This window comes from Taudactylus pleione, unplaced genomic scaffold (genome assembly GCF_031769625.1).
Source record: "Taudactylus pleione unplaced genomic scaffold, aTauple2 ptg002133l, whole genome shotgun sequence".
NCBI classification, from domain to species: domain Eukaryota; kingdom Metazoa; phylum Chordata; class Amphibia; order Anura; family Myobatrachidae; genus Taudactylus; species Taudactylus pleione.
The window spans coordinates 170,465-196,797 of NW_028286527.1; the positions used below are offsets into that span (position 1 = coordinate 170,465).

The 26,333-nt window shown below is 44.1% G+C and overlaps 1 protein-coding gene across 1 annotated transcript in view; it reads right to left on the reverse strand.

The window, feature by feature from the left end:
* LOC148435660 (uncharacterized) overlaps positions 1-26,333 on the reverse strand; it is a 149,681-nt gene that overhangs the window by 114,320 nt on the left and 9,028 nt on the right. The window contains exons 2-6 of the mRNA XM_088465680.1: positions 22,805-22,938; positions 12,403-12,594; positions 11,754-11,877; positions 11,539-11,636; positions 11,183-11,387 (exon numbers count right to left, since the gene is read on the reverse strand). Of these exons, the coding sequence (XP_088321806.1) occupies positions 11,183-11,387; positions 11,539-11,636; positions 11,754-11,877; positions 12,403-12,594; positions 22,805-22,882 (697 nt within the window). The 5' untranslated portion in view covers positions 22,883-22,938. The remainder of the gene's footprint in view (positions 1-11,182; positions 11,388-11,538; positions 11,637-11,753; positions 11,878-12,402; positions 12,595-22,804; positions 22,939-26,333) is intronic.

Sequence of the window (26,333 nt, forward strand, 5' to 3'; positions counted from 1 at the left end):
GCTGTACTGCCATGGTGTACTGTGATTAGCTATACTGCCATGGTGTACTGTGATTAGCTGTACCGCCATGGTGTACTGTGATTAGCTGTACCGCCATGGAGTGCTGTGATCAGCTGTACCGCCATGGTGTGCTGTGATCAGCTGTACCGCCATGGTGTGCTTTGATTAGCTGTACCGCCATGGTGTACTGTGATTAGCTGTACCGCCATGGTGTACTGTGATTAGCTGTACCGCCATGGTGTACTGTGATTAGCTGTACCGCCATGGTGTACTGTGATTAGCTGTACCGCCATGGTGTACTGTGATTAGCTGTACCGCCATGGTGTACTGTGATCAGCTGTACCGCCATGGAGTGCTGTGATCAGCTGTACCGCCATGGTGTGCTGTGATTAGCTGTACCACCATGGTGTAGGGTCCTTCTTTGTTGGTTTTCCCACAGTGGACACTGGGACAGTGTAAATTTCAGTTTTCATGGCGAGAAAACAGTGAGATGTTAAATTGCATATATTCAATGAAAAATGTCCCAGACCATTCCCAAAATTGAGGCCTTAAATGTCTAAGGAACGTAACAATAACAACAAGATGGGTCATCCTCAAGTACCGGAGCACACTATGCATAATGTACAGTCCCTGGTGCGCTATTGCTCTCAGAGAAATGTGCATAATGTACAGTCCCTGCTCCGCTATTGCTCTCATAAGCATGTGCATAATGTACAGTCCCTGGTCCACTATAGCTCTCAGAGGCATGTGTGTAATGTACAGTCCCTGGTCTGCTATTGCTCTCAGAGGCATGTGCATAATGTACAGTCCCTGGTCCGCTATTGCTCTCAGAGACATGTGCATAATGTACAGTCCCTGGTCCGCTATTGCTCTCAGAGGCGTGTGCATAATGTACAGTCCCTGGTCCGCTATTGCTCTGAGGCATGTGTATAATGTACAGTCCCTGGTCCGCTATAGCTCTCAGAGGCATGTGTATAATGTACAGTCCCTGGTCCGCTATTGCTCTCAGAGGCATGTGCATAATGTACAGTCCCTGGTCCGCTATTGCTCTCAGAGGCATGTGCATAATGTACAGTCCCTGGTCCGCTATTGCTCTCATAAGCATGTGTATAATGTACAGACCTGGTCCGCTATAGCTCTCAGAGGCATGTGTATAATGTACAGTCCCTGGTCCGCTATTGCTCTCAGAGGCGTGTGCATAATGTACAGTCCTTGGTACGCTATTGCTCTCAGAGGCATGTGCATAATGTACAGTCCCTGGTCTGCTATAGCTCTGAGGAATGTGTGTAATGTACAGTCCCTGGTCCGCTATTGCTCTCATAAGCATGTGCATAATGTACAGTCCTTGGTACGCTATTGCTCTCAGAGGCATGTGCATAATGTACAGTCCTTGGTACGCTATTGCTCTCAGAGGCATGTGCATAATGTACAGTCCCTGGTCCGCTATTGCTCTGAGAGGCATGTGTATAATGTACAGTCCCTGCTCCGCTATTGCTCTCATAAGCATGTGTATAATGTACAGTCCCTGGTTGGCTATTGCTCTCAGAGGCATGTGTATAATGTACAGTCCCTGGCCCGCTATTGCTCTCAGAGGCATGTGCAAAGACCGTACAAAATGTAGAAGGAATGAGAGAATTTATACATCTACACCCTACACAGGAGAGGTCTCCAATGATTACTCCGAGTTACTTTCCTCCAGCTCTGGCAAATTAACTTTCTACCTTCCTCCCACGGCACAGGCCGGCCCTTATTCAGTATGATGACATTTATACCTTCCTTCCACGGCACAGGCCGGCCCTTATCCTGTATAATGACCTTTCTACCTTCCTCCCACGGCACAGGCCGGCCCTTATCCTGTATGATGACCTTTCTAACTTCCTCCCACGGCACAGGCTGGCCCTTATCCTGTATGATGACCTTTCTACCTTCCTTCCACGGCACAGGCCGGCCCTTATCCTGTATGATGACCTTTCTACCTTCCTCTCGCGGCACAGGCCGCCCGTATTCAGTATGATGACCTTTCTACCTTCCTCTCACGGCACAGGCCGCCCGTATTCAGTATGAAGACCTTTTTCTTTGTTCTGACTCATGTGAAAGTTCTCTATCAGATACCAAAGACCTGATCCAATTCTTTCCCCAAAATGGACAGAGTATCTAAAATTAAACTGCAAGCAGCCACTCTGCCTCCAAAGGACAGCTTACACATACATTCACTTTCTGCCCCACTTGATACCCGTCATTCACATGGATAGGATCACTGCACTGCAACAATCAATGGCAGCTTTCAAATCTCCCCATGTGGGAAAACAATTCAAGATATAGTTAAAAAGCAACCAGCCTACATAATGGATACCACAGACATTATCAGACAACTAGAATCAGTAACATGGGAACCTGATTTTTGGTTAATCACCTGTGATGTTAATTCACTCTATACAATAATACAACATGAACAGGGACTCTCTAGTGTGGAACATTTCTTACAGAAAGAGGATGACTTACCTGCAGAACAGATGCATTTCTTATTAGCATCCATTAGATTCATTCTACAGCACAATTATGTATGGTTCGGAGACACGTATTTCCTGCAGACTACAGGGACCACCATGGGATCGAAGGTGGCCCCTAGCTATGCCAACCTCTTTATGTGCAAGTAGGAGGAGGAGTGCATATGGGGGGGGGGGCATGGTTGGAGACCTAATTTGATCCTATGGCGAAGATACATAGATGATATACTATGTATATGGAAAGGTTCAGAAGAGTCAGTAAGGGACTTTTTGAAATATATCTCCATTAACAACAAAAATCTTGAATTCAGTACTGATATTAGTCAACAGAAAGTCAATTTCTTGGATTTGGAGATCTTTATTGAGAAAGACTATACAGACAAGAATATACAGGAAGGAGGTTGATGTAAACAGCTACATCCTGGCCACCAGTGCACACCACAAAACATGGATCGACAACATTCCTAAAGGCCAATTTAAATGTATCAAAATAAATTGTTCAAAACAAACTGATTATATTAAGTATGGTGAAATAATGGAACAACAATTCACTGACAAAATGTACAATAAATCACTTGTTCACTCAGCATTCAAAGAGATTGAAGACACCGATAGGGCCACTTGATTAAGCCAAAAGAAAGATTCCACAACCACTGGCATACAAGAGACATACTTCATCACGCAATATAATACTCATTCCTCTCATATCAAGAAGGTTCTATCCAAGCACTGGGATATACTTCTTCAGGATCAGGACTTACATGGGATACTCCCAGACAAACCTAAAGTGGTCTTTAAAAGAGCCCCTGACATTAAACAAAAACTAGTCAAGAGTCACATCGAACCCAGGAGTCAGGCACAATCCATACTACCATTCTCAACACACCAGACAGGTTTTCATTACTGTGGGAGGTGTGTGGGCTGCAAAACAACACATATAACATCAAAGAAAATCACATCAGTAACGTCCACCACAACCAAAGATACTTACAAGATTAAACAAGATCTTTACTGTGACTCTAAAGGAGTTATTTACCTATTAAGATGTGGGTGTGGGAAGGAGTACGTAGGTAGAACCACAAGGGCTCTGAAGGTCAAAATCTATGAACATATATGCAACATCAGAATAGGTTTTGTTCAGCATAGCGTTTCCAACCATTTTAAAGAGTATCACAATTCTAACCCTGCCTCTCTGGAATTTGTAACTTTGGAACAACCTAAGTTCAACTGGAGAGGTGGTAACCAAGCAGAAATGAAATGGATTTTCTTACTCAAAACGATGTCTCCCTTAGGTCTGAATATTGATTTCAACCTGGGATCATTGATATGAACACATACAGCAGAATGAGGTTATCATTATAATTATTATAACCATATGTAAGCATGAGCCGACACATGCTGTCAGTGACCCTTACAACACACCACATGGGCATCAAATATGGAGTGTTGATGCCATTAACTCCACCCCCCCAACCTCTCCCCCCCCTCTCCCCCCATTTATGCTATGAACACCAACATAGCACCATTTGAAATAGACATGCATGTCTTTTCACCCCTTTCCTTCCCTTGTTTTAACGCCATTTATATTTATTCATTTATATGCTTAACATGCACTGTGTGTTGAACACACACCTTAGGAGACTGAGACCTTTTTTCTAAAGACCAATCAGTACGTCTCATTACACACACACCCTCGCATGCCATTCCTCCAGTTTGATTGGCCACTAGCAGCTTTAAAACACCAGGACCTAATATGTCATTTATCCTTGAGAAAGGCCTCCCAGAAGGCAGAAATGCGTTGGATCTACACTTATTCATCACTCCCGCCAGCTCCGTCCCTAAGACTCCTCAGCCTCCCCTCCTCTGAGTTGAGCCGCTGCACCGCTTGGCACAGCACCGGAGACCGCGAGATCATGGGACCCGGAAGTCTCGTGTCAAAGCAGTGTGGAGCTCCCTCTCCTCGACAGCACTCGGACGGTGCGCCGCGCCAGAGAGCTCCAGGACCAGAAGATTAGGACCATCCACACGTCTACCGGAGTCCACCAGGAGGTGGTCAACGAGGACGCTTGAGGGTGAGTACTGTGCACCTGGGGGAGCCGGGACGCTGCCCCACCAGAACACTTCTCACACACCTCGTGTAATCACTCATGGACACAGAAGACCACTGGCCAATCAGCAGTGTCTGTCAGGATTTGCACCATCCGGAATATATTAACTATTTATCCAGTACCTGCAAGTTTCTTTTACTAATAAAAGACAGTGTTTTCCCCTTACTAAGTCTTCTCTGTCATAATCAGAATATTACACACACCTGTTGATACACCCATTTGTGACATATTACCACAGAACAACAGGCAGGGTGCGCTGTTGTCTACTGCACACATATCCAGCACGCTGGAAATATATGTGAGCTTTTTTCTTGTAAAACAATTGGTGTAGTCAACTGCCTCCAGCAATATGGTTAGTCTATTATGGTGCTATGAGTTGCCAGTGTGTCTCATCACTTCAGCAGGTTCCGGTCCCGCCAGTTGCTGAGTGATTGAGACGCCGGGTGGCCGCAGGGCACTCTGGGTCTTAATGAACTTGACAGCCAGGGCCAGTCTTTGTGCACATGCTATTATCATTAGAGGGGCTAGTCCTCTCCTCAGCTGGAGATTGGTTCATACTCTTGTTATTACCGAGGCAGTGCTGCACTTCCACGCCGGTGATAGCGTATACCTCAGTATTGATGCCTGGTCTGTTCCATGTGTATCGTTCTGGTCTCCTGCTCTGCATATGCCCAGACGTGTGTTTCCAGTTTACTACGTTCTTGTGGAACTTTAATTATTGTTTCTACAAACTGTAAGTACTACCAAATGTACACAGTGATCTGTATCTCTGCTGTATTCCAACTGCCAGTACTACCTAATGTACACAGTGATCTCTATCTCTGCTGTTTTCCAACTGCCAGTACTACCAAATCTACACAGTGATCTCTATCTCTGCTGTATTCCAACTGCCAGTACTACCAAATGTACACAGTGATCTCTATCTCTGCTGTTTCCCAACTGCCAGTACTACCAAATCTACACAGTGATCTCTATCTCTGCTGTATTCCAACTGCCAGTACTACCTAATGTACACAGTGATCTCTATCTCTGCTGTATTCCAACTGCAAGTACTACCAAATCTACACAGTGAACTCGATCTCTGCTGTCTTCCAACTGCCAGTACTACCAAATCTACACAGTGATCTCTATCTCTGCTGTATTCCAACTGCCAGTACTACCAAATCTACACAGTGATCTCTATCTCTGCTGTATTCCAACTGCAAGTTAAATCTATCTTTGTTCACACTGCAAGTACAAAGCCTCAGTGAATGCTATTCTGCTAATTACCAACGTTAAGCTATAGTACCTCTGCCATTCAATATATGCTGTGTTGTATTCTGTGCTGTTGCTATATCTGCAAGCCATTCAATTTACATACTGTGTTGGATTCTGTGTTGCTGTTACATCTGCTAGTCTTGCTGATGTGGATAATTGTTTCTGTCTGTTAAATTTACATGGTTGCTATCCAGACAATCTGTCCTGTAATTAACCCTGTTGATGCTGGTTCTTGTTCTGCAATTACACTGACCCTTTTATTGTATCTGTATCTACTCCAGTCAATATCTTGTGATCACCCTTGTATAAGCCCTTACTGCCTGAACTTAAGACCTGGTGGCCACCTAAGTACCGGTGAGTGTATTCAACTCTCTGGGAATAACAGGTTGCTGTTATAGGCAGAATATCTCAGTAGGAGGCTCTAGGGATCTTATACATATGCAGGGGTGTTTCATAACATTTTCACCGCCCAACAAACAGCTGGTAGTAATGCAGTGAATTATGGCGCGGACTCCATAAAGTCCAGTGCAAATCCTGGCAAATAAAATCCAGAATTTAACCCAGATGGTTCAAGAGTAAATCTTATGGGTAACGTCACAGGAAGAAAATCGTAGGTTGGCTCCAATTGCCCAGGGTGCCATAAACAAACCCAAAATCATCCTGCCTGTTTGTTTCTCTGGTGACCGGAATATATTCTTTAATTTCAGAGAAAGCTGCAAACTTTATTTTTAATTAAGGCCATATATCTCTGGCCCTGATGCACAAATAGTTGGAATCATAATCTCTTTATTAAAAGAGGATCCACAAACATGGGCTTTGGATTAACCCTGGAACACCCAGCTCTGTTAACCTTGGAAGCATTCTTTAAAGTGCTTGGCATCTTGTATGATGACCCTGACCGGGTCTCGTCTGCTTAATCACATCTTCAGGCCCTTAGGCAGAGCCAAAATTCTGCTGAGATTTACAGCATGGAATTCAGACACTGGGCCACGGACAGTGGATGGAAGCTTTGCGCAGCCAGTTCCACCTTGTCCTATCGGAACAAATTAAGGACTTCCTAATCCAATACCCGATTCCTGAGTCCCTGGCCAGTCTCATGCAGCTAGCGATTCAAATTGACAGGCTAATTAGAGAACAAAAGACGGAAAGAGATTTGCCTCAGTGGTCGTCTTCTGCCTCTGTATCTACTACTCAGGAGGATTCTGTAGAACCTATGCAGATTGGAGCATTCCAGATTTCTGCAGAAGAGAAAAACAGGAGACGGATTCTAGGATTATACCTCTATTGTAGGGGCAAAGGTGTCCTAGACATGGCCTAAATGAAATGGAAGGGATTCATATAGGTATACGCTCTGTCTCTTCCAAAAACTATTCATTCCTGACCAGATCTCTTTCAACCAGTGGAGGACTAAGATTTCTCCCTTTTTAGACAGTTTTGCCTAAACTATTGGTATTCTCACTCTGGATATAACTCCAGCCATTACCATCTGTGGCCTTGATGGTAACCCACTTTTGGATGGCAAGATTTCTTTGCAGACACCCACAGTTCTTTAGCTATTGATGCTCTTCACACTGGGACTTTGAGCTTCTATTTGGTACAGTGTCCTATGGTTCCTCCTCGGTCATCCTTAGCTGAGGGTACACAACCCTGTGATCAATTGGTAGACTGGAGAGATTATGCAGTGGGGTACCGGATTGTGCTAACGGGAGTTTGTCTCTACCTCTCAGAAGTGTACAAGTTCCAGAAGGACTACCTCCCAAATATCACAAATTCCTTATAGGTTTTCTCTAAAAACAAGGCAGATACCTTTCCTCCCCATCAGGATTACGATTCTGCCATTGAGTTGATGCCAGTTACTCGGTTGCCTAAAAGTAGGCTGTATGCCTTGTCCATTCCAAAAACTAAAGCTATGGACAAGTACAACCAGGAGAACCTTATTAAGGGGTTTATCTGACCCTCCAAGTCACCGGTGGGTGCAGGGTTTTTTTGTTGTAAAAAAGGATGGCAGTCTCAGGCCTTGCATTGACTATAGGGGTCTAAACAAAATCACGATTAAAAACACCCATTACCATTAATTACTGTGTTGTCTGACCACCTCAGAGAAGTTACCATTTTCTCTAAAATTGACTTGCGGGGTGCATATAACCTAATCCACATCAAAGACGGCGTTTAACACTCACTCTAAGCACTAATATCTGGTGATGCCCTTTGGGCTCTCTAACGCTCCTGCTTTCAAGATTTTATCAGAGATGTGTTATGTGAATTCTCTGGGATATTTGTGGTCGTCAATTTAGACGATATTTTGATTTATTCTCAGTCCTTGGAAAAACATTGCAGTCATGTCCAGCAAGTTCTGATAAAACGTTGTGAATATCACCTGTATGCAAAACTTGAAAAATGCGATTTTGAGGACAAAGAAGTGTGTCTCCTGGGCTATGTCATCAGGCCTTAAGGGTTCTCCATGGGCCCTGGAAAACTTCAATCAATACTCTACTGGGAACAGCCCAATAATCTTAAAGCTATCCAGAGGTTTTTGGGTTCGCTAATTATTATAAGTGGTTTATTCCAGCATTTTCTGTTTTGGATGTTCCCATCACCGCCTTGACAAAAAAAAAAAAGGATCTGACGCTTGCAATTAGTTCCCACAACCAATCCAAGCATATGAAGCCTTAAAACAGGCCTTAATCTCAGCACCAGCTCTTCTCCATCCAAATACAGAGTTACCCTTTATCATTGAGATCGGAGCCTCCAGAGCTGGAGTGGGAGCAAATCTTTCTAACCAACTCCATCCTTCTGCTTTTTTATCTCAAAAATTTTCTTTGGCAGAGACTAATGATGAGGTTGGTAATGAAGAGTTTCTCGCTGTCACATGGGTATATGAAGAATGGAGACATTGGCTGGAAGGGGCTAGGCATACCATTACGGTCTTTACCCATTACAAAAACGTTATAGTGAATTCAGCTCAACGTTTAAGCTCCAGACAGGCGCGGTGGGCGGTATTCTTCACTATACTATCCTGCACTAACGATTCAGCAAGGAAAGCAGATAAGAATTTGCATGCAGTCGGCCGATGATTGCGTTCTACACATGCATACGCATCGCATTGAGCAAACTAGCCACTGCGATTGGGGAAGCGATCGCAGGGTATACGCAGACCCATCAACCATTAATTGACAGGAAGTGCTGTTTGTGGGTGGTGACGGGGGGTGGTCAAGTGAACGCAGGCGTGCCAGTGCGTTGGAACGGCGTTGCAGGGGCGTGCATAAATTACCCACTGTGACGGTATACGCAGCCTGAGCTCTAGATGCACACAGGAAGTTTAACAGTTTGTGAGTGAGGTCAGGTCAGCCATAACTGTGCATATGGGTCCGATGGTTCCCGATGTACCGATGTTTTTGCAGACTTGCCAGGTATTGCGGATGTGAGTAAAGGAAAGTGGGCGGCTTTAAATACTGCTGGACGTCCGCACATCATGCTGCGGCGGCTTTGCGATCACATTCATTTGGATAATTTCGCAGCGGCCGGGTGCGTACGTGTTAGAACTTGTGATCCGTGCTGACTCAGGGCCTCAGTCCCAATATTTCAGGAACTGACTGATTTGGCTTGTGACCCGAATATATATATAATATTGGACAAATAGTGCTGAACAATCCGGTAACAGCAGGAAGGAAGTAATAATATAACCAGGCTGCTAGGAGTAAGGTATAGAGGAGACAGGAGCCCGAGCTTCTCTCCCTGCATGTGCTGAGGCAATGTCATTACACTGGCCGCCCAGCTGTAATTAGGGGGTGGAGGGGGGAGATTTGAATCACCTGAGAAAGGCGCGCTCAGATGTGGCGGTAGGGGATAACCGGAGGAGCCTGCCTCCCCCTCTGGTATGGTCCCCAACGCAATGGTCTCCACTGCTATAAGCAGTGTTCCTATTCTAAATGCCCTGGTGGTCTGGTGTACAGAGCAGGTATCCATGGACCGACACTATACGTGCACCACCGGTGATCTCCACACTGGTGGTGCAAAGCCGCAAGTATGTGGCTCGGTGTAAGCAGGGAGCAGCACTTACCTGGCCTCCCCTTGTGTCCGGCTGTGGCTGTGGGCTCTGAAAGGTGAGTGCAAAACACTATGGAGCCAGCGGCATAGTGCACAACCCAGTTGTCGATGCTGCCATCCTGGCACTGGGGTTGCTAGAGCGGCAGTGAGAGAGTGCATAGGAAGCCTTTCACTGCCCGCTCTCTAAACAATAAAAATGAAACAAAATAAAGTACGGGGGACAACTTAAGCAGTCCACCTAGCAAACGGTGCCGATACTGTCACCACCTAACTGAAAACTGTCTAGCAGTCGGCTGTGGGTGGGGTATAGGAGGGAGCCCTGGACTGCTAGGTAATTAAAATTAACTATTTAGTGCCAAGACTCTCCTCTACAGGCTATACCCTTAGTCCTCCCTGTGCCCCCTAATAGAGGAAGAACGGATCCAAGCCTTCCAGAGATTTAGGAAGCCCTCACACCCTAATATGGTTCTACCTGTGATGACTTCTAAAATGTTTAAATGATAGATAGCAGGAGTATAATAAGGGCTGATGTCTCCTGATGTGTGAGATACACCAGAGAGTGTGGGGAGGAGACTGGTCAGATCTCAGGGCTGGTAACACACAGTGACATGATGTGAGGAGGAGAGCAGGAGTATAATAGGGCCTGATGGCTCCTATGTATGAAATACACCAGGGAGTGTGAGGAGGAGACTGGTCAGATCTCTGGGCTGGTAACACACAGTGACATGATGTGAGGGGGAGAGCAGGAGTATAATAGGGGCTGATGGCTCCTGATGTATGAAATACACCAGGGAGTGTGAGGAGGAGACTGGTCAGATCTCTGGGCTGGTAACACACAGTGACATGATGTGAGGGGGAGAGCAGGAGTATAATAGGGGCTGATGGCTCCTGATGTATGAGATACACCAGAGAGTGTGGGGAGGAGACTGGTCAGATCTCTGGGCTGGTAACACACAGTGACATGATGTGAGGGGGAGAGCAGGAGTATAATAGGGGCTGATGGCTCCTGATGTATGAGATACACCAGAGAGTGTGGGGAGGAGACTGGTCAGATCTCTGGGCTGGTAACACACAGTGACATGATGTAAGGGGGGAGAGCAGGAGTATAATAGGGACTGATGGGTCCTGACTCCCCCACTTGGCAGATACATTTAACTCTTTAGTCTGTACTGAAAGAAGTGGGTATAGGATAAGAGATTGTTGTAGTGACTGAGCAAGGAGAATATGTGTGACTAGTTTCTGTAATAAGTGTTTATTACTCACCTGTGCTGATATCTGTAGGAATTTCCTCCTCCTTACACTGCTGATCATCCATCATATACATTTCTTCTTCTACCTCTGTATCTTCTCCCTTATTATCAGTCACATACGTTTCTTCTTCTCTCTCTACATCTTCTGCCTTTATATGAGTCACATACGTGTCTTCTTCCTCTATAACTTCAACCTTTATAAATGCCAGACCTTCATCCTAAATAACCCAAAAAATAATTTTCGAAAGTCTGATTAAATTACATGAAATAAAACACAAAAAAAAAATCAGTGTTTAAGACACACACAGCTTCTCTACAGATCATATAAAGACACTGTGGTGTATTGGTGAGACCATAAATCCCATCTACTTGATGCTCCTGTGGGGTCTTGTGATTCTCCTCTGTACAGTCCAGTGAATACAGAGGACAGGGACATCTCTCTGGGGTATTTCTATTACTGGGTCCATCTGTAGGAGACACACAGTGACTGAGTACATTGTATATATGTGATTATCAGGTGATGTGTATATAGGAACCCCCCATACCTGCTCTCCCCTGTACAATAAATGACAGTCTCCTCTTACCCAGTGATGTGACGGGCCGGTGATTTTCCATTATCACGTCCTTGTACAGACTCCTGTGTTCCTCTATATACTCCCCCTCCTGCATGGAGACATAGACAGTGACATCCTGACACCTTATAGGAACCTGACACACACAATGATACAGTCATCACCCAGACACATCCCCTGGTGTTACTGTATAATGTCCCATTCCCAGCAGTCACCTCTCCAGTCATCACCCAGACACATCCCCTGTGTTACTGTATAATGTCCCATTTCCAGCAGTCACCTCTCCAGTCATCACCCAGACACATCCCCTGGTGTTACTGTATAATGTCCTATTCCCAGAAGTCACCTCTCCAGTCATAACCCAGACACATCCCCTGGTGTTACTGTATAATGTCCCATTCCCAGCAGTCACCTCTCCAGTCATCACCCAGACACATCCCCCGGTGTTACTGTATAATGTCCCATCCCCAGCAGTCACCCAGACACATCCCCTGGTGTTACTGTATAATGTCCCATTCCCAGCAGTCACCTCTCCAGTCATCACCCAGACACATCCCCTGGTGTTACTGTATAATGTCCCATTCCCAGCAGTCACCTCCCCAGTCATCACCCAGACACATCCCCTGGTGTTACTGTATAATGTCCCATTCCCAGCAGTCACCTCTCCAGTCAGCGGCTGAATTACCTTGTTGGTGAGTTCCAGGATCTTCTGCTCATTGTGTCTCTCATGTATTAGTGAGTGAGGTGGAGGCACCGTGATGGGGCTCTGGATCCTGCTCAGTCCTCCTGACACACGGGGACGGCTGCTGGGTGTCTCGCACTCACCGGATGTCTTCTTCACTACTGTGTAATCCTGAATATTGGGGAGACAACAATGAAAAGGTCAATTAAACCTCACCTAAATGGGGCTGTTCATTCAGGTGATAACTTTGCATAATATACAAGAAGACTACCGCTTAGACCTAAATGGGTGGATGATTTGGGTCCATTAGAGGATGAAGAGTGGTCTTTAATGCTGAATAGCCCTCTGTCTGCCACCTCTGCAGTGCCATTTCAACAAATTCAGTTCTTTTTATTACACAGGGTGTATCTTACCCCCTTATTACTGAGTAGACTTGGGTCTGGTGCATCTGGTAGGTGTCCTAAATGTTCTACTCCACAGTGCTCATTGGCATCTCCTCTGAGAGTGTTCTGCTGTCCGGGTGTTTTGGTCCCAAGTCACCAACTGTATCACCAACACGGGAGGTGCTATTCCCCTTTTATTCCCTAAAATTTGTACTTTTTGGTTTGGGTCTCTTGAACAGGGTTCATCGCTTAACGGGCCAATACGTAATTAATGCATTGACTCTGGCCAAGGTTTGTATTGCCCGTACTTGGATGGCATCTAGGGGCCCTACCTTTGCTGAGTGGTGTGGGCTGATGAATGAAGTAGTGGGGCATGAACGATTTCTATATACTATATACTAATTGTAATCTCAAATATGGTCATATTTGGGGCCCAAGGATTGCTTCTTCCCATTACGTTGCTGGAGGGAGTGAGATTTCAGATGCTGATGGGTTGGCACCCAGCGGGGTGGCACAAAAATGTATGGAGTCTTTCCTTGTGATTTTTCTGCTGAATTGGACAGCTGAGAATTATTTCATGCAGATATAAATTTTGTTTTATTTATTATATATTGGATATGACTTGTACTTGTATTAATGAGTCTATATGTTAATGGCTGATATATATATTTATGTATACATTTTATTAAGGGGGGTTTATTAGGGGCGGGGGAATTTTGTTTCTTGTATTGTTTTTTCTTTCTGTTATGGAAAAAGTTTTATAAATAAACTCAATTTTAAAAAACTATATATACAAGAAGACTATTTCACAATATCAAGTCTTGTAAGAATCTCTTATATATAGGAAAATGTTGTCATGACCAGGGGTTCCTTACTGGTAAGTCCGCGGTCTTTGCCCGTTAGGGCACTCTGGCGTGGGCCTTCCGGTGGCAGTGCTGGAGTATGGAGCAGGCACGGGGTGCATCTGGTGGTTCCTTGTTGGTAGGCCGTGCCAGCATGGGAGTGTTGCGCAGCGTTTCCACGCTGCGGTTCTATGGGCGCCACCATCTTGCATTGGGTGATGTGACCTAGGGAACCAATCCTCTAAAAGGTCAGCTGTTCTGTCCGGCCAATCGCGCTCTGCTGTTGGGGATTTAGGGGAGTTCATAGCTCCCTTACCTTGCCAGTGCAACGTGTATCAGCCGAGTCTGTTCACATTTATCTGAGCTCCTCTACGCTGCTGACTTCGGTTCTGCCTAGCTCCCTGCCGGTTTCAGGTAGCCTCAGGAATCCCAGCATCTACCAGGAACTCCTCCTCCCGCTACTGTTGTAACCCCACTCACCAGCCAGACTACCTTCTTACCGCATTGACCCCTGTCTACAGTTCGTTTCCCTCTGGACATACCTAAACATTATCGCTCCACTCCTGTTACCTTCATTACGGATTTTATTATTTGACTCTGACCCATCTTCACTTCTGTCCTGGGCTTGCGTCTTTCACGTCTACCAATCCATTCATTAAACAATGCAAGTTTTTCTACAGTTCTGATTGTGTCCCCTCCTGTATCCACCCCGGGTCCACAAGAAAACCAACCCCTGACAGTTTGCACTGGCCAAATGGATTCGGCCAATGGACAGTCCAGAACAGTTCTGCTTCAGGACATAGCTACTGGGTAACATGGAGACATTACAGCAGCAAATGGCCCAGTTCCTACAGGAAGTAGCCCACCGGCAAGATACCCTGCAGGCCTCACTGACCTCCACCAGATCCTCTGCTGTAACATCAGTACCCACATCGGTGGTTTCAGCTTCAGGAGCAGTTCCTCCTCTACATCTACTTACCCCAAGTAAATTCGATGGGAACACCAAGCTATGCCTTGGATTTATCAATCAGTGTGATGTACATTTCAACCTACAGCCCTACAGTGTCTTTGTTATCCGGCCCAGCCTTGGACTGGGTTTCTCCGCTCTGATCCCATTCTGGATGACTATTCAGTGTTTCTGACCTCTTTTAGGAGGATATTTGATGAGCCAGGGAGAACTACTTCTGCAGCATCTGCTATTATGGGCTTGAATCAAGGTACTCGTCCTGTCAGCCAGTACGTTGTGCAATTTCAAACATTAGCATCCAAGCTAAGGTGGAATGAGGAGGCCCTAACATCAGCATTCTGGCACTGACTTTCTGATTGTATTATATATGACCTGGCCACTCGAGCCCGCCCTATCAATTTAAATGATCTTATCTCCTTGTTTAACAAAGTGGATCTTCGTTTTAGGGAATGTCAAGCTGAGAAGCTTAAAACCGACCGTCTTAGGTCTTACCAGGCTACCCCATCTGCTCCTATCCCTCCTGCACCTACCGATGAAGAGCCTATGCAGGTCAACCATACCTGTCTCTCCAGAGGAGAATGCTTGAGGCATCGCAGAAAGAATCTCTGCATGTATTGTGGAGAGGCAGGACATCTTGTGGCTTCTTGTACTCGCAGGCCGGAAAACTCCTGCTCCTAACTAACTCCGGGGACACCCAGTTAGGAGTGATACTTCTGTTCCCTAAGAAAAAAAAAGCCTCTGAGCTGTCCTTAGCCATACACTTTAAAAATGGTCCCATTGTAGAGTCAGCTCTTCTGGATTCTAGTGCCGCAGAAAATTTCCTGACCTCCCAGATGGCTGATCAACTTCAGGTGCCCTGTGAGAATTTAAGTCTTCCAATCACTTTGACCTCCATCGATGGGGGACCCATTTCTAATGGAATTGTGACCAGGAAGTCGATTGGAATACCATGCAAGTAATGTTCTGGAGTGAGGAGTGTCGGAGGTCTTGCCTGCCCAAGATTCGACCTGTAAGAGAGATACAAATTTCTGAAGAGTCGCGGATTCCTGTGGAGTATAGATCCTTCGTGGATGTGTTCTCTGAGAGAGAGGCCAATATCTTGCCTCCACATTGGGACTGTCCTATTGAGTTAATTCCGGGTAAAACCCCTCCACGAGGGCAAACCTATCCCTTATTGGTACCAGAGACAAGTGCCATGTCAGAATACATTTTAGAAAACTTGAGAAAAGGCATTATAAGACTTTTTACATCACCTGCTGGCGTGGGATTCTTTTTTGTTTCCAAGAAGGATGGGTCTCTCAGACCTTGCATTGACTATAGGGGACTGAGTGACATTACAATTAAGAACAGATATATTTACCTCTCATTACCGAGCTTTTTGATAGAGTTAAAGGATCCACCATTTTTTCAAAATTAGACTTGAGAGGAGACGGGTTGGAGACGAATGGAAAACCACGTTCAATACGCACGATGGGCACTTCCAATACCTGGTTATGCCCTTCGGGCTCTGCAATGCACCTGCAGTTTTCCAAGGGTTCGATATTTAGAGATCTGTTGTATGTTTCGGTCGTGGTTTTTCTGGAAGACATTTTAATTTTTTCATCCTCTCTTCCGGAACATCACAGTCATGTCAAAAAAGTCTTGTGGCGATTGAGACAGAATCATCTTTACTGTAAACTGGAGGTGTCTCTTTAGTGTATCCAGTATTCCTTTCTTGGGATATTTTTTCCGGTTCTGGTTTGAAGATGGACCCTCAGAAGGTCAAGGCAGTCTTGGATTGGTCCCGAACTACCTCCTTGAAAGCCATCCAGAGACTCCTCGGGTTCACCAACTATTACCGACGCTTCATCAAGGGATGCTCCTCATTGGTTGCCCCGATTATCGCTTTGACACGCAAAGGTGCTGATCCAACCCGATGGCCTCCTGAAGCTGAGTCTACCTTCCAGCTTCTATTAAATCATGTAGATTTTTATTAGAAAATTTTCTACATATTATAAACAAAACAAAAAACATATAAATAAATAAGTGTTGCCAATAAAAAAGGAAAGTACTGTGGTACAATTAAATACCAAAATATACAATCAAAGAAGAATCAGCAGTGAACCGAACCTGAGATCGCAAATATGACATATAAACAGCTCGCGCATGGAAGTAAAATAAAATAATCGAACAATAAGTAAGCAAACAAAACAAAGAACGTGGCAAAAACAAAAAAGGGAAAGAAAAAGGAGAATAGAAGAGGCTAGATTACAGGGAAGCATCCCCAATTGGTCTACGAAGGCCCAAGAAAGAAAGAGCCCATCTATCCCATTTAGAAAGGGCTTTACGTCTATTATAGACATATCTTTCATGATCAATGGTATCATTAACAAGTGCCCTCCATTTGTGTATATCAGGAGGATCTGGCGCACACCAAGAACGGGCAATAATTACTTTTGCTAAAGTGGATAAGCCTAAAACATAACGATAAATATTTGAATTAAACAATTCCTCAATATCCAATGCGAATAAACAAAGTTTTGCCTGTAAGGGAGGTAATGAGGGGAAAGTAAACTGCATATCAGACCATACCAAGGTCCAAAAATCATTAACTCTAGGGCAATCCCATAACAAATGCCAAAAATCACAACCAAGAGCATGACATTTGGGGCAATTAGTTGGAGCATTAATACCAATACGTGCAATAGAAACAGGGGACCGGTAAGACCTGTGCAAAATAAAATAATGGATTTGTTGGAAACGAACACAAGGGGAAGTGTATCTTACAGAGCCCAACAACTGAGACCATTGTTCATCCTGAAGAGAACCCAAATCTAGTTCCCATTTATTCCTAAGGGGGAGAAGGGCATCTGGCAAATTACGAGAGGTAAGATCACTATAAAGACAGGAGACTGTCTTACGAACAGGTAATTTGATAAGTGCAAATTTAAGAAGAGAAGGTGATAATAAAACAGGGTCAGATCCAAACTGGGAGTGCAGGGCATGACGAAGTTGAAGGTATCTATAAAATGCCGTACAGGGAAGGCCAAACTCCATGGACAAATGATCAAAAGAGTGAAGCACCTCATTATGAAACAAATGGCCAAGGGATTTGATACCATATGAAATCCAGAAGGACTCCGATCCCAGCACTCCCAGCTCAGAAAAACCACCATTATACCACAGGAGGATCTCTGGATCCATACCCTCATCCCCAAATAATCCCTGAGCAAAATGCCAAACCAGTCGAGCCTGTCGAAGTAAGAGGGGAGATCTACCCGGCAATTTTACAGATAACAAAATTTGTAGAGGAGCTAAAGGGGAGCCAGTTTGCCCACTAAGAAATCCCGCCAAAGCGGTATCAGTACCAGCAGATAACCAGGGCACCAATTGTGACAGCTGTGAAGCCATATAATAAATACGTAAATTAGAAAGGGCCAGTCCACCTGAAGATTTAGATCTACAAAGCGTACGGAGAGCAATCCGTGGTCTCTTATCCCCCCACACAAAAGAAGATAAAATAGAATCAATATGAGAAAAAACTTTTTTGGGAATATATACAGGTGAATGCTGTAAAACATACAAGTATTTAGGTTGAATGGACATCTTAAATAAGTTAATACGACCTGTCACTGTAAGCGGAAGTTTCTTCCACACATGAATCTTTCGTTTAAAAGCTGAGGTAATGGGCATCACATTTAATTCTACAAAGTCAGCAGGGTTAGGTGAAATGGAGACATCCAAATACCGAAAGGAGAGAGTCCATTGTAAAGGGCAGGAGAGAGAGGGGGATAGAGGCAGGGAACCATTCAAAGGAAAAATATTAGATTTGGACCAATCAATCAGCAACCCAGAAAAAAACCCCAAATCCTTAATAACGTCCATCAAACAATCCAAAGCTGGGCCCGCGTCTGCCAGAAACAGGAGCATATCGTCCGCATAAAGAGCTATTTTGTCAATTACATGGCCCACTCTCACGCCCGGAATATCGGAATCTGAGCGAATGAGACATGCCAGGGGCTCGATAGCCAGTGCAAACAATGCAGGGGTTAAAGGGCACCCCTGGCGCGTGCCACGCCCAAGTTGAAAAGAAGAGGAGACACAACCATTCACCGACACTCTGGCTGCCGGGGAAGAGTACAACAGACGGACCCAGCCAATAAAACGAGGACCAAAACCAAATTTAGGCAAAACCTCCCATAAATACTCCCATTCCACAGAATCGAAGGCCCTGGCTGCATCTAAGGAGACCACCAACGCTTCAGAGGTATCCCCATAGGACATTTGCATATGGTAAAATAATCGCCTAATATTTTGAGTAGGAGATTTACCAGGCATGAAGCCGGTCTGGTCAGGATGTATAATAGAAGTAATACCAGAATTAAGACGAATAGCCAGCAGTTTAGCCAATATTTTAATGTCAGTGCTAAGAAGGGAAATAGGTCTATAAGAGTCTGGATAGAGGGGGTCCTTCCCAGGTTTTGGGAGCACTACAACCAAGGCCTCCGACATGGATGGCGGGAGACAACCAGCATTCAAAAAAGCATCAAAAGTCTCAATGAGATGTGGAATAAAGACGTTTTTACATTTCTGATACACCTCTATTGAGACACCATCAACTCCGGGAGCTTTACAGTGTGGAAAGGAGGAGATAGCAAAAGGAGCATCTAATAAATTCACTACCTCAATCTCAAGACAGGACAGATGGATTGCCTCTAAATAAGCACAAAGCTGGGAGGGAGAATATGATACCCTAGTAGCATAAAGAGAGGAGTAATATTTCAAAAATATATCTGTTATAGAAGGAGCAGAGGTATGCAACGTTCCAGAAGAATCAAGGATACCGGAGACCGTTCTGGAAGCACCATCCTCTTTTGCCAAAAAGGCTAAATAACTCCCCCCAACATACGCCTGTGAATATTGCTTATGACGCGAAAACAACAGTTTGCGCTTGGATTTATCAAACAGGTGATCCGACCACTCCCGCTGGGCACGAAGCATAGTCTCCCTGTCTGAGATCACGCTGGACAAGAGGTACCGGGCCTCAGCACCCCTATAAGCAGTTTCCAGAATAGTTTCCTGCTGCCTATGATATAGTTTAATGTTAGCAATACGCTTAATAAAGGTGCCCCTTAAAAAAGCCTTAAAGGAATCCCAAAGGAGAGAAACCTCAGTACATGCATTATTTTCAAAATAGGACACCCAAGCAGCCTCCAACTCAGAGCCTACCTTCCAGCTTCTAAAACAAGTCTTTATATCCGCTTCGGTTTTGAAACAACTTGACAACGACAGACTTTCTTTTGGAGGTTGATGCCTCATCAGAAGCCATTGGTGCTGTTCTCTCCCAGAGATTTGAAGATGGTAAGATCCACCCATGTGGGTTTTTCTCAAAAAAATTTTCACCTGCAGAGAGAAACTACACCATCGGAGAGCAAGAGTTACTGGCAGTCAAATTGGCACTTGAGGAGTGGCAATACTTATTAGAAGGTGCCAAACATCCCTTCATTGTCTTCACGGACCATCGGAATCTACTCTTCCTGAAGAGCATACAGTGCGTTAGCCCTCGCTTGGCTCCTTTGGCAATTTTCTTTTCCCGCTTCAAGTTTACCCTTACCTATCATTCTGGATCCCTCAACCAGAAAGCAGAAGCACTTTCCCATTCCTTTCTTATGGACAATAATCTGAATCTACTCCGGGAGACCCCCGTTCTGAATACTAAAGTTTTTGCCACAGTTAAATTGCAGTCTCCTACCGGGAAAACATACGTAGCTCCTGATTTGCGAAAACAGCTATTAACCTAGGCGCATTCATCTCGCTTTGCCGGACATTCGGGCACTCATAAGACCCTGGAGTTCTTGCAACGCTCCTACTGGAGGCTTTTTATGAGATCTGAAGTGGCAGAGTTCATCGCTTCATGTAACCAGTGTGCCCAGCACAAGACTCCTCGTCAAGCATTTATACTTCTTCCGCTTCCTTCCCATCCTTGGTCTCACTTATCCATGAATTTTGTGACGGACTTGCCTCCTTCCAATGGGTATACCACCATCTGGGTGGTGGTCGACCGGTTCTCTAAAATAGTTTATTATACACCACTCAAGAAATTGCCTTCCACTCCGAAGCTGGCTCGTCTCTTCATCCTCCACATCTTCCGTTTGCATGGGCTCCCAACAGAGATAGTGTCTGACCGTGGGGTACAGTTTGTTGGACAGTTCTGGAGAGCATTATGTTCCACCATGCAAATCAAGCTGAACTTTTCTACAGCCTATTATCCTGAGTAGCGGTTCCACTGAGAGGGTGAACCAAGACCTTGAAACATTCCACTGCATATTTATGTCATCATCACAAGATAACTGGTCAGAGTCCCTTCCGTGGGTCGAGTTTGCTCACAATTCCTCATACCTTTCATCCTCCGGTCAGTCTCCTTTCTTTTTGGTCGTCACCCAAGGATTCCGGAATTCCAAAGTCTGCCTATGATGTGCCAGCCGTTAATTCCACCATACAGGATTTTGCATCCATTTGGTCTCAGGTCCATGTTGCCCTGCTGAAAGCTTCTTCCAGGTACAAGAAGGGAGCTAACAAGAAGCGCAGGGTCATTCCCAGTATGCTAGTCGGTGACCAGGTGTGGCTCTTTAACCGTAACCTTTGCCTTCGTGTTCCCTCTGTGAAATTCGCACCTCACTTCATCGGTCCCTTTGCCATTATTGAGGTGATCAACCCCGTGGCCTACAGACTGCAGCTTCCTTCCTATCTCCGAGTCCGGCATGGACATTTGCAGTACCTTCTGGATTGGAGGGGTTATGGCCCAGAGGAGCGCTGCTGGATCCGAGCGGATGACGTCCATGGTCCTGCTCTTGTTCTCAGTTTTCACCGGGACCATCCCGACAAACCCAGAAGGTGTCCTGAAGCCACCCAAAAGGAGGGGGTGCTGTCACGACCAGGGGTTCCTTACCGGTAAATCCGTGGTCTTTGCCCATTAGGGCACTCTGGCGTGGGCCTTCCAGTGGCGGTGCTGGAGTATGGAGATTGACATGGGGTGCATCTGGTGGTTCTTTGTTGGTAGGCCGTGCCAGCATGGGAGTGTTGCGCAGCGTTTCCACGCTGCAGTTCTATGGGCACCGCCATCTTGCATTGGGCTATGTGACCTAGGGAACCAATCCCCTAAAGGTCAGCTGTTCTGTCCAGCCAATCGCGCTCTACTTTTGGGGATTTCGGGGAGTTCACAGCTCCCTTACTTTGCCAGTGCAACGTGTATCAGCTGAGTCTGTACACATTTATCTGAGCTCCTCTACTCTGCTGACTTCGGTTCTGCCTAGCTTCCTACCTGTTTCAGGTAGCCTCAGGAATCCCAACACCTACCAGCAGATCCTCCTCCCACTACTGTTGTATTCCCACTCACCAGCCAGACTACCTTCTTACCGCATCACCCCTGTCTACAGTTTGTTTCCCTCTGGACATATCTAAACATTATTGCTCCACTCCTGTTACCTTCATTCCGGATTTTATCATTTGACTCTGCCCAATTTTCACTTTTGTCCTGCGCTTGGTTTTTTCATGTCTACCATTCCATTCATTAAACAACTCAAGTTTTTCTACAGTTCTGATTCTGTGTCCCCTCTTGTATCCACCCCGGGTCCACAAGAAAACTAACCCCTGACAAATATAGACTATAGTCTACAGATCTAACATATTTGTATCAGTGACAAAAAGAAAAGAACATACAATGTGCTAAATCCCAACTTCAGTGAGGACTGTGGGATGTATACTAGATCTGAGACTGGCTACCTGCTGCTCGGTTATTACTATAGCTAGAAGTGATATCACTGTGATACTCCCAGATCCCCTCACCTCCCCAGTCATGTCCCTGTATTATTACTATAGATATGTGATGTCACTGTGACACTCCCAGATCCCCTCACCTCCCCGGTCATGTCCCTGTATTATTACTATAGATATACGTGATGTCACTGTGATACTCGCAGATCCCCTCACACTCCCCAGTCATGTTCCTGTATTATTACTATAGATATAAGTGATGTCACTGTGATACTCGCAGATCCCCTCACACTCCCCAGTCATGTTCCTGTATTATTACTATAGATATAAGTGATGTCATTGTGACATTCCCAGATACCCTCACCTCCCCAGTCATGTACCTGTATTATTACTATAGATATAAGTGATGTCACTGTGAAACTCCCAGATCCCCTCACCTCTCCAGTCAGCTCATAGATGATCTCCAGGATGAGATGTAAGATCCTCTCAGTCCTGTGACTCCCGTCCTTGTCCATCAGAGAGAATATAGAATGTGTAATAAATAATAATACTCTGGTCCCTCAGAGCAGGGCTGTCTAGGAGTAAATAGAATAAATATAACAGACATCACAGAGAACACATGTAACACAGACATGTAACACTGAGTGACCAGTAAGTCTCCCCATTCCCCCCAGGGTCATTTCATGTCAAATCACCCATAAAAAATGTAATATGACCCTCACCAACTCATATTTTCCTGAAACTTTGTACACTTGATACTACCACATAGCAACTAACCCATGTACATTTTTTTCTTCTCTAGTCCTCATAGTTTTTGAGATATAGGGGGGACAAAGTTTAAAAAAATTGCTCGGAAATACCACTCCTGATGCTTCGTTTTTATGTGAGGTGTATGTGGAAAAACATTCCTATCTCAGTGCCTAATCCACATATCACTTTGAAATTTTGGCCCTTTGTCAATCAGAATATGTAGATTCCAGAAAAGAATGTTTTATCAACCTTGCCTGATTCTGAGAGCATTATACAGTCCTTACTTCATTATTTTTTTTGTGCCAAAAAGGTGGGTACAATACTCATTATCAATCTAAGGCAGATGAGTTATGTCGGTTGTTTTTTTTAAATGTAACCTTTTAAGTATATTTTAAAAGCCTATGAAAGAAAAATAATGGGATTTTGATTGCCTGTATGAGTATTTTAATGTTTCATTAAAAATCTCTCTTTAAAAACAAAAATTACCATTAGGTATAATTTTGCCCCTCAGGGGGAGTATTTTAATTTGTATGTTTATATATATATATATATATATATAAACATATAAATTAAAATACTCATACATATATATATATATATATGTGCATGTTACCTATTACACATAGGGGGATATTCAATTAATGCAAAAAAATGCTATTTTACAGTGAAAACCCCTATTCAATTAGCCACAATAATTTATCAGCGGTAAAGTCTTTTTTTGGGATGACAAAGAGAAAAGTGATGGAACTTTGGATTCAAGGTATGGGGCAGGTATACTGGGGTGCTTTATGAGTGAAACAAGTGTTTTTACTCTTGCAGGTAGGAGTAGTCTTTTTGCACTTTTTTTTTTAATTTCCCTAAAATGACCCAAATATATATTTATACCCATTTTTATCTACCCCAAATTTAATGAGAGCACTTATTTTGCTGAAAAAAATAGCTTTTTATCATTTTGTTGTATTTTTTTCAAATGCATATAACAGCCATTTGACTGAATTTAAGTATCCCAAGTCTATCTAATATGACCTCTAATACACTTCTATACTGTTATCCTTTTTTAGTTTGGCATTTTTTGGGGTACAGGCTGATTTCCCCATTTTTACCTACACTTTTCACAGCAAGAATGTTTACTCAAATCCTGTTTTTACGATTTTGGAAGTGAATAGGTGCGAAAACAGGAGCGAGCATACACACTAAAAGCCATTTAAATACATCAGCTTTTTAAACTTACTTAGTTTTAACCCGAGATGCCTGATGTCTAACTGAAGATGAGACTGTACTGCCATTGTACATAATCAACTTCCTTTTCAGGGAAGTAATACATCCTCCCAGTACCCTTCGTGATAGGACTGACAGAGGATATTATAGCGCACATAAGAACATAACGGATGTCTTCTTTCTTCTGTAGATGCCAGTGAAATGATCGCGCAGGGCCATAGGTGTGCATGATCTATACTTCAACATCACATTCCTCCTCATCTTATCCAAAAAACACAGCAATTATCGTAAACACATGCTATGTATGAATCTGTACAGATCTGTGACATAATGACTGGTGTTGGATTGTTCTGATCTGAGAAATGGAAAATGGAACAGAAGTTTTTATCTGACCAGAGTCACTTTGTTCCTATGGAGACTTCAGATATAGGGGAGAAGTGATGAAATCCTCTTGTACCAGGTACGGTTTTTGCCTGGGAAAATCGGTCTTGCAGCTGCTTGCGTGTTTCTTTTGATATTAGACGTAACTTTATATTTGCAATTCTTGACTTGCAGAAATGTAAGACTTTTTCAGCTGAGTCAATCAGATCACCTGTTAGTCTCTGTGGGCTCTCTCTGGCAACCAGAGGATTAATTGTTCCACCAATGCCATCACCAGGAGATTTACCGTGGCTGGTGGCAATAAAGTGCGTTTAGGAGAGACATAAAAAAGGCCTGGGGTCTCATGCTCTTTCTAATCATTTTAAACACATCATAATTGCTCTACCTCTGCTATTAAATGCTTTTTGGGCTTGTAATGGGTGAAAGGACATTGGCGAAGAGATTTAACTAGCCAATTGGCCAAAGCAAGGATGAGCACAATTTATGATTTGGGAACCTTACAACCAGGAGGTCTCAACATAGATTTTGGGATAAAGTGGTTTTTATGATGCTTTTTAGATATTTATGGTTAGAAATATAGGGAATACAGAAATAATATTGGTGCTATCTTCATATTTAACATTTTATACACAGATGCTATATTATATGTACTATATTTGGATGTTTTATGTGTACTTATATTAAATTACTCTTGTTTTATATACGATGATATATATGATGCACTTTAATGAAATCCCGATCTGAGACTAAAGCTTACCTCCTCCTAAGAAAAAGGGATCAGTAGAAATATATGAAATCGAGTTAGTGATCTCTTTACATACGTGGACTGTTTGCTAACAATGTGAGAGGCAGGAGGATAAGGGACGCCTAAGAGCGCTATGGCAACAGACAGATATCGTAACTTCTCACTCCTGTGTAAAGCGTCTGACGTTTAGTATTGTGACTAGAGACCACCGAGATACAGACAAACGGCCGCGTCTAAGCCTCACCATGGCAACTATAGACGTAACATGTCACGTGATCGGGAGGAGATAGTCATGTGACCGGAGACCGCTGAGATCTAGACGAGCGGCCGCGTCTTAGCCTCACCATGGCAACTATAGACGTAACATGTCACGTGATGGGAGGAGATTGTCATGTGACTAGAGACCACCGAGATACAGACAAACGGCCGCGTCTAAACCTCACCATGGCAACTATAGACCTGTTGCTGCAGCCGGGGGGATTCTCTTGATACATACGCTCATAAGAACTGACCGCTGCCAGTTCTCACCTACAGCTGGTAATAGTTAACATTCTAGCCACATATGGATACAGTATAACCTGTGGATGACTACCATTTTATTCTGTTTTTATGTGACCTATCTGTAATTTACCTAGATTGTTATTACATTTCTTCTTTGTCCATTTATAATACTGCACTATGTATGGTATTTTTTTATCTCTCTTTTCTCAGTTGTGAACTACATGTTTGAGAGGTGGTATATATTGCCCCTGGGAGTTGGAAATCATTATATGGAACTAAAGAACTTATAATATGTATTGACCCTTAAAGCGCTGGTGGAGTGGTATTTCTTTCATTTTTATATGCACTGGTTGCAAAAAATGCCCATGATG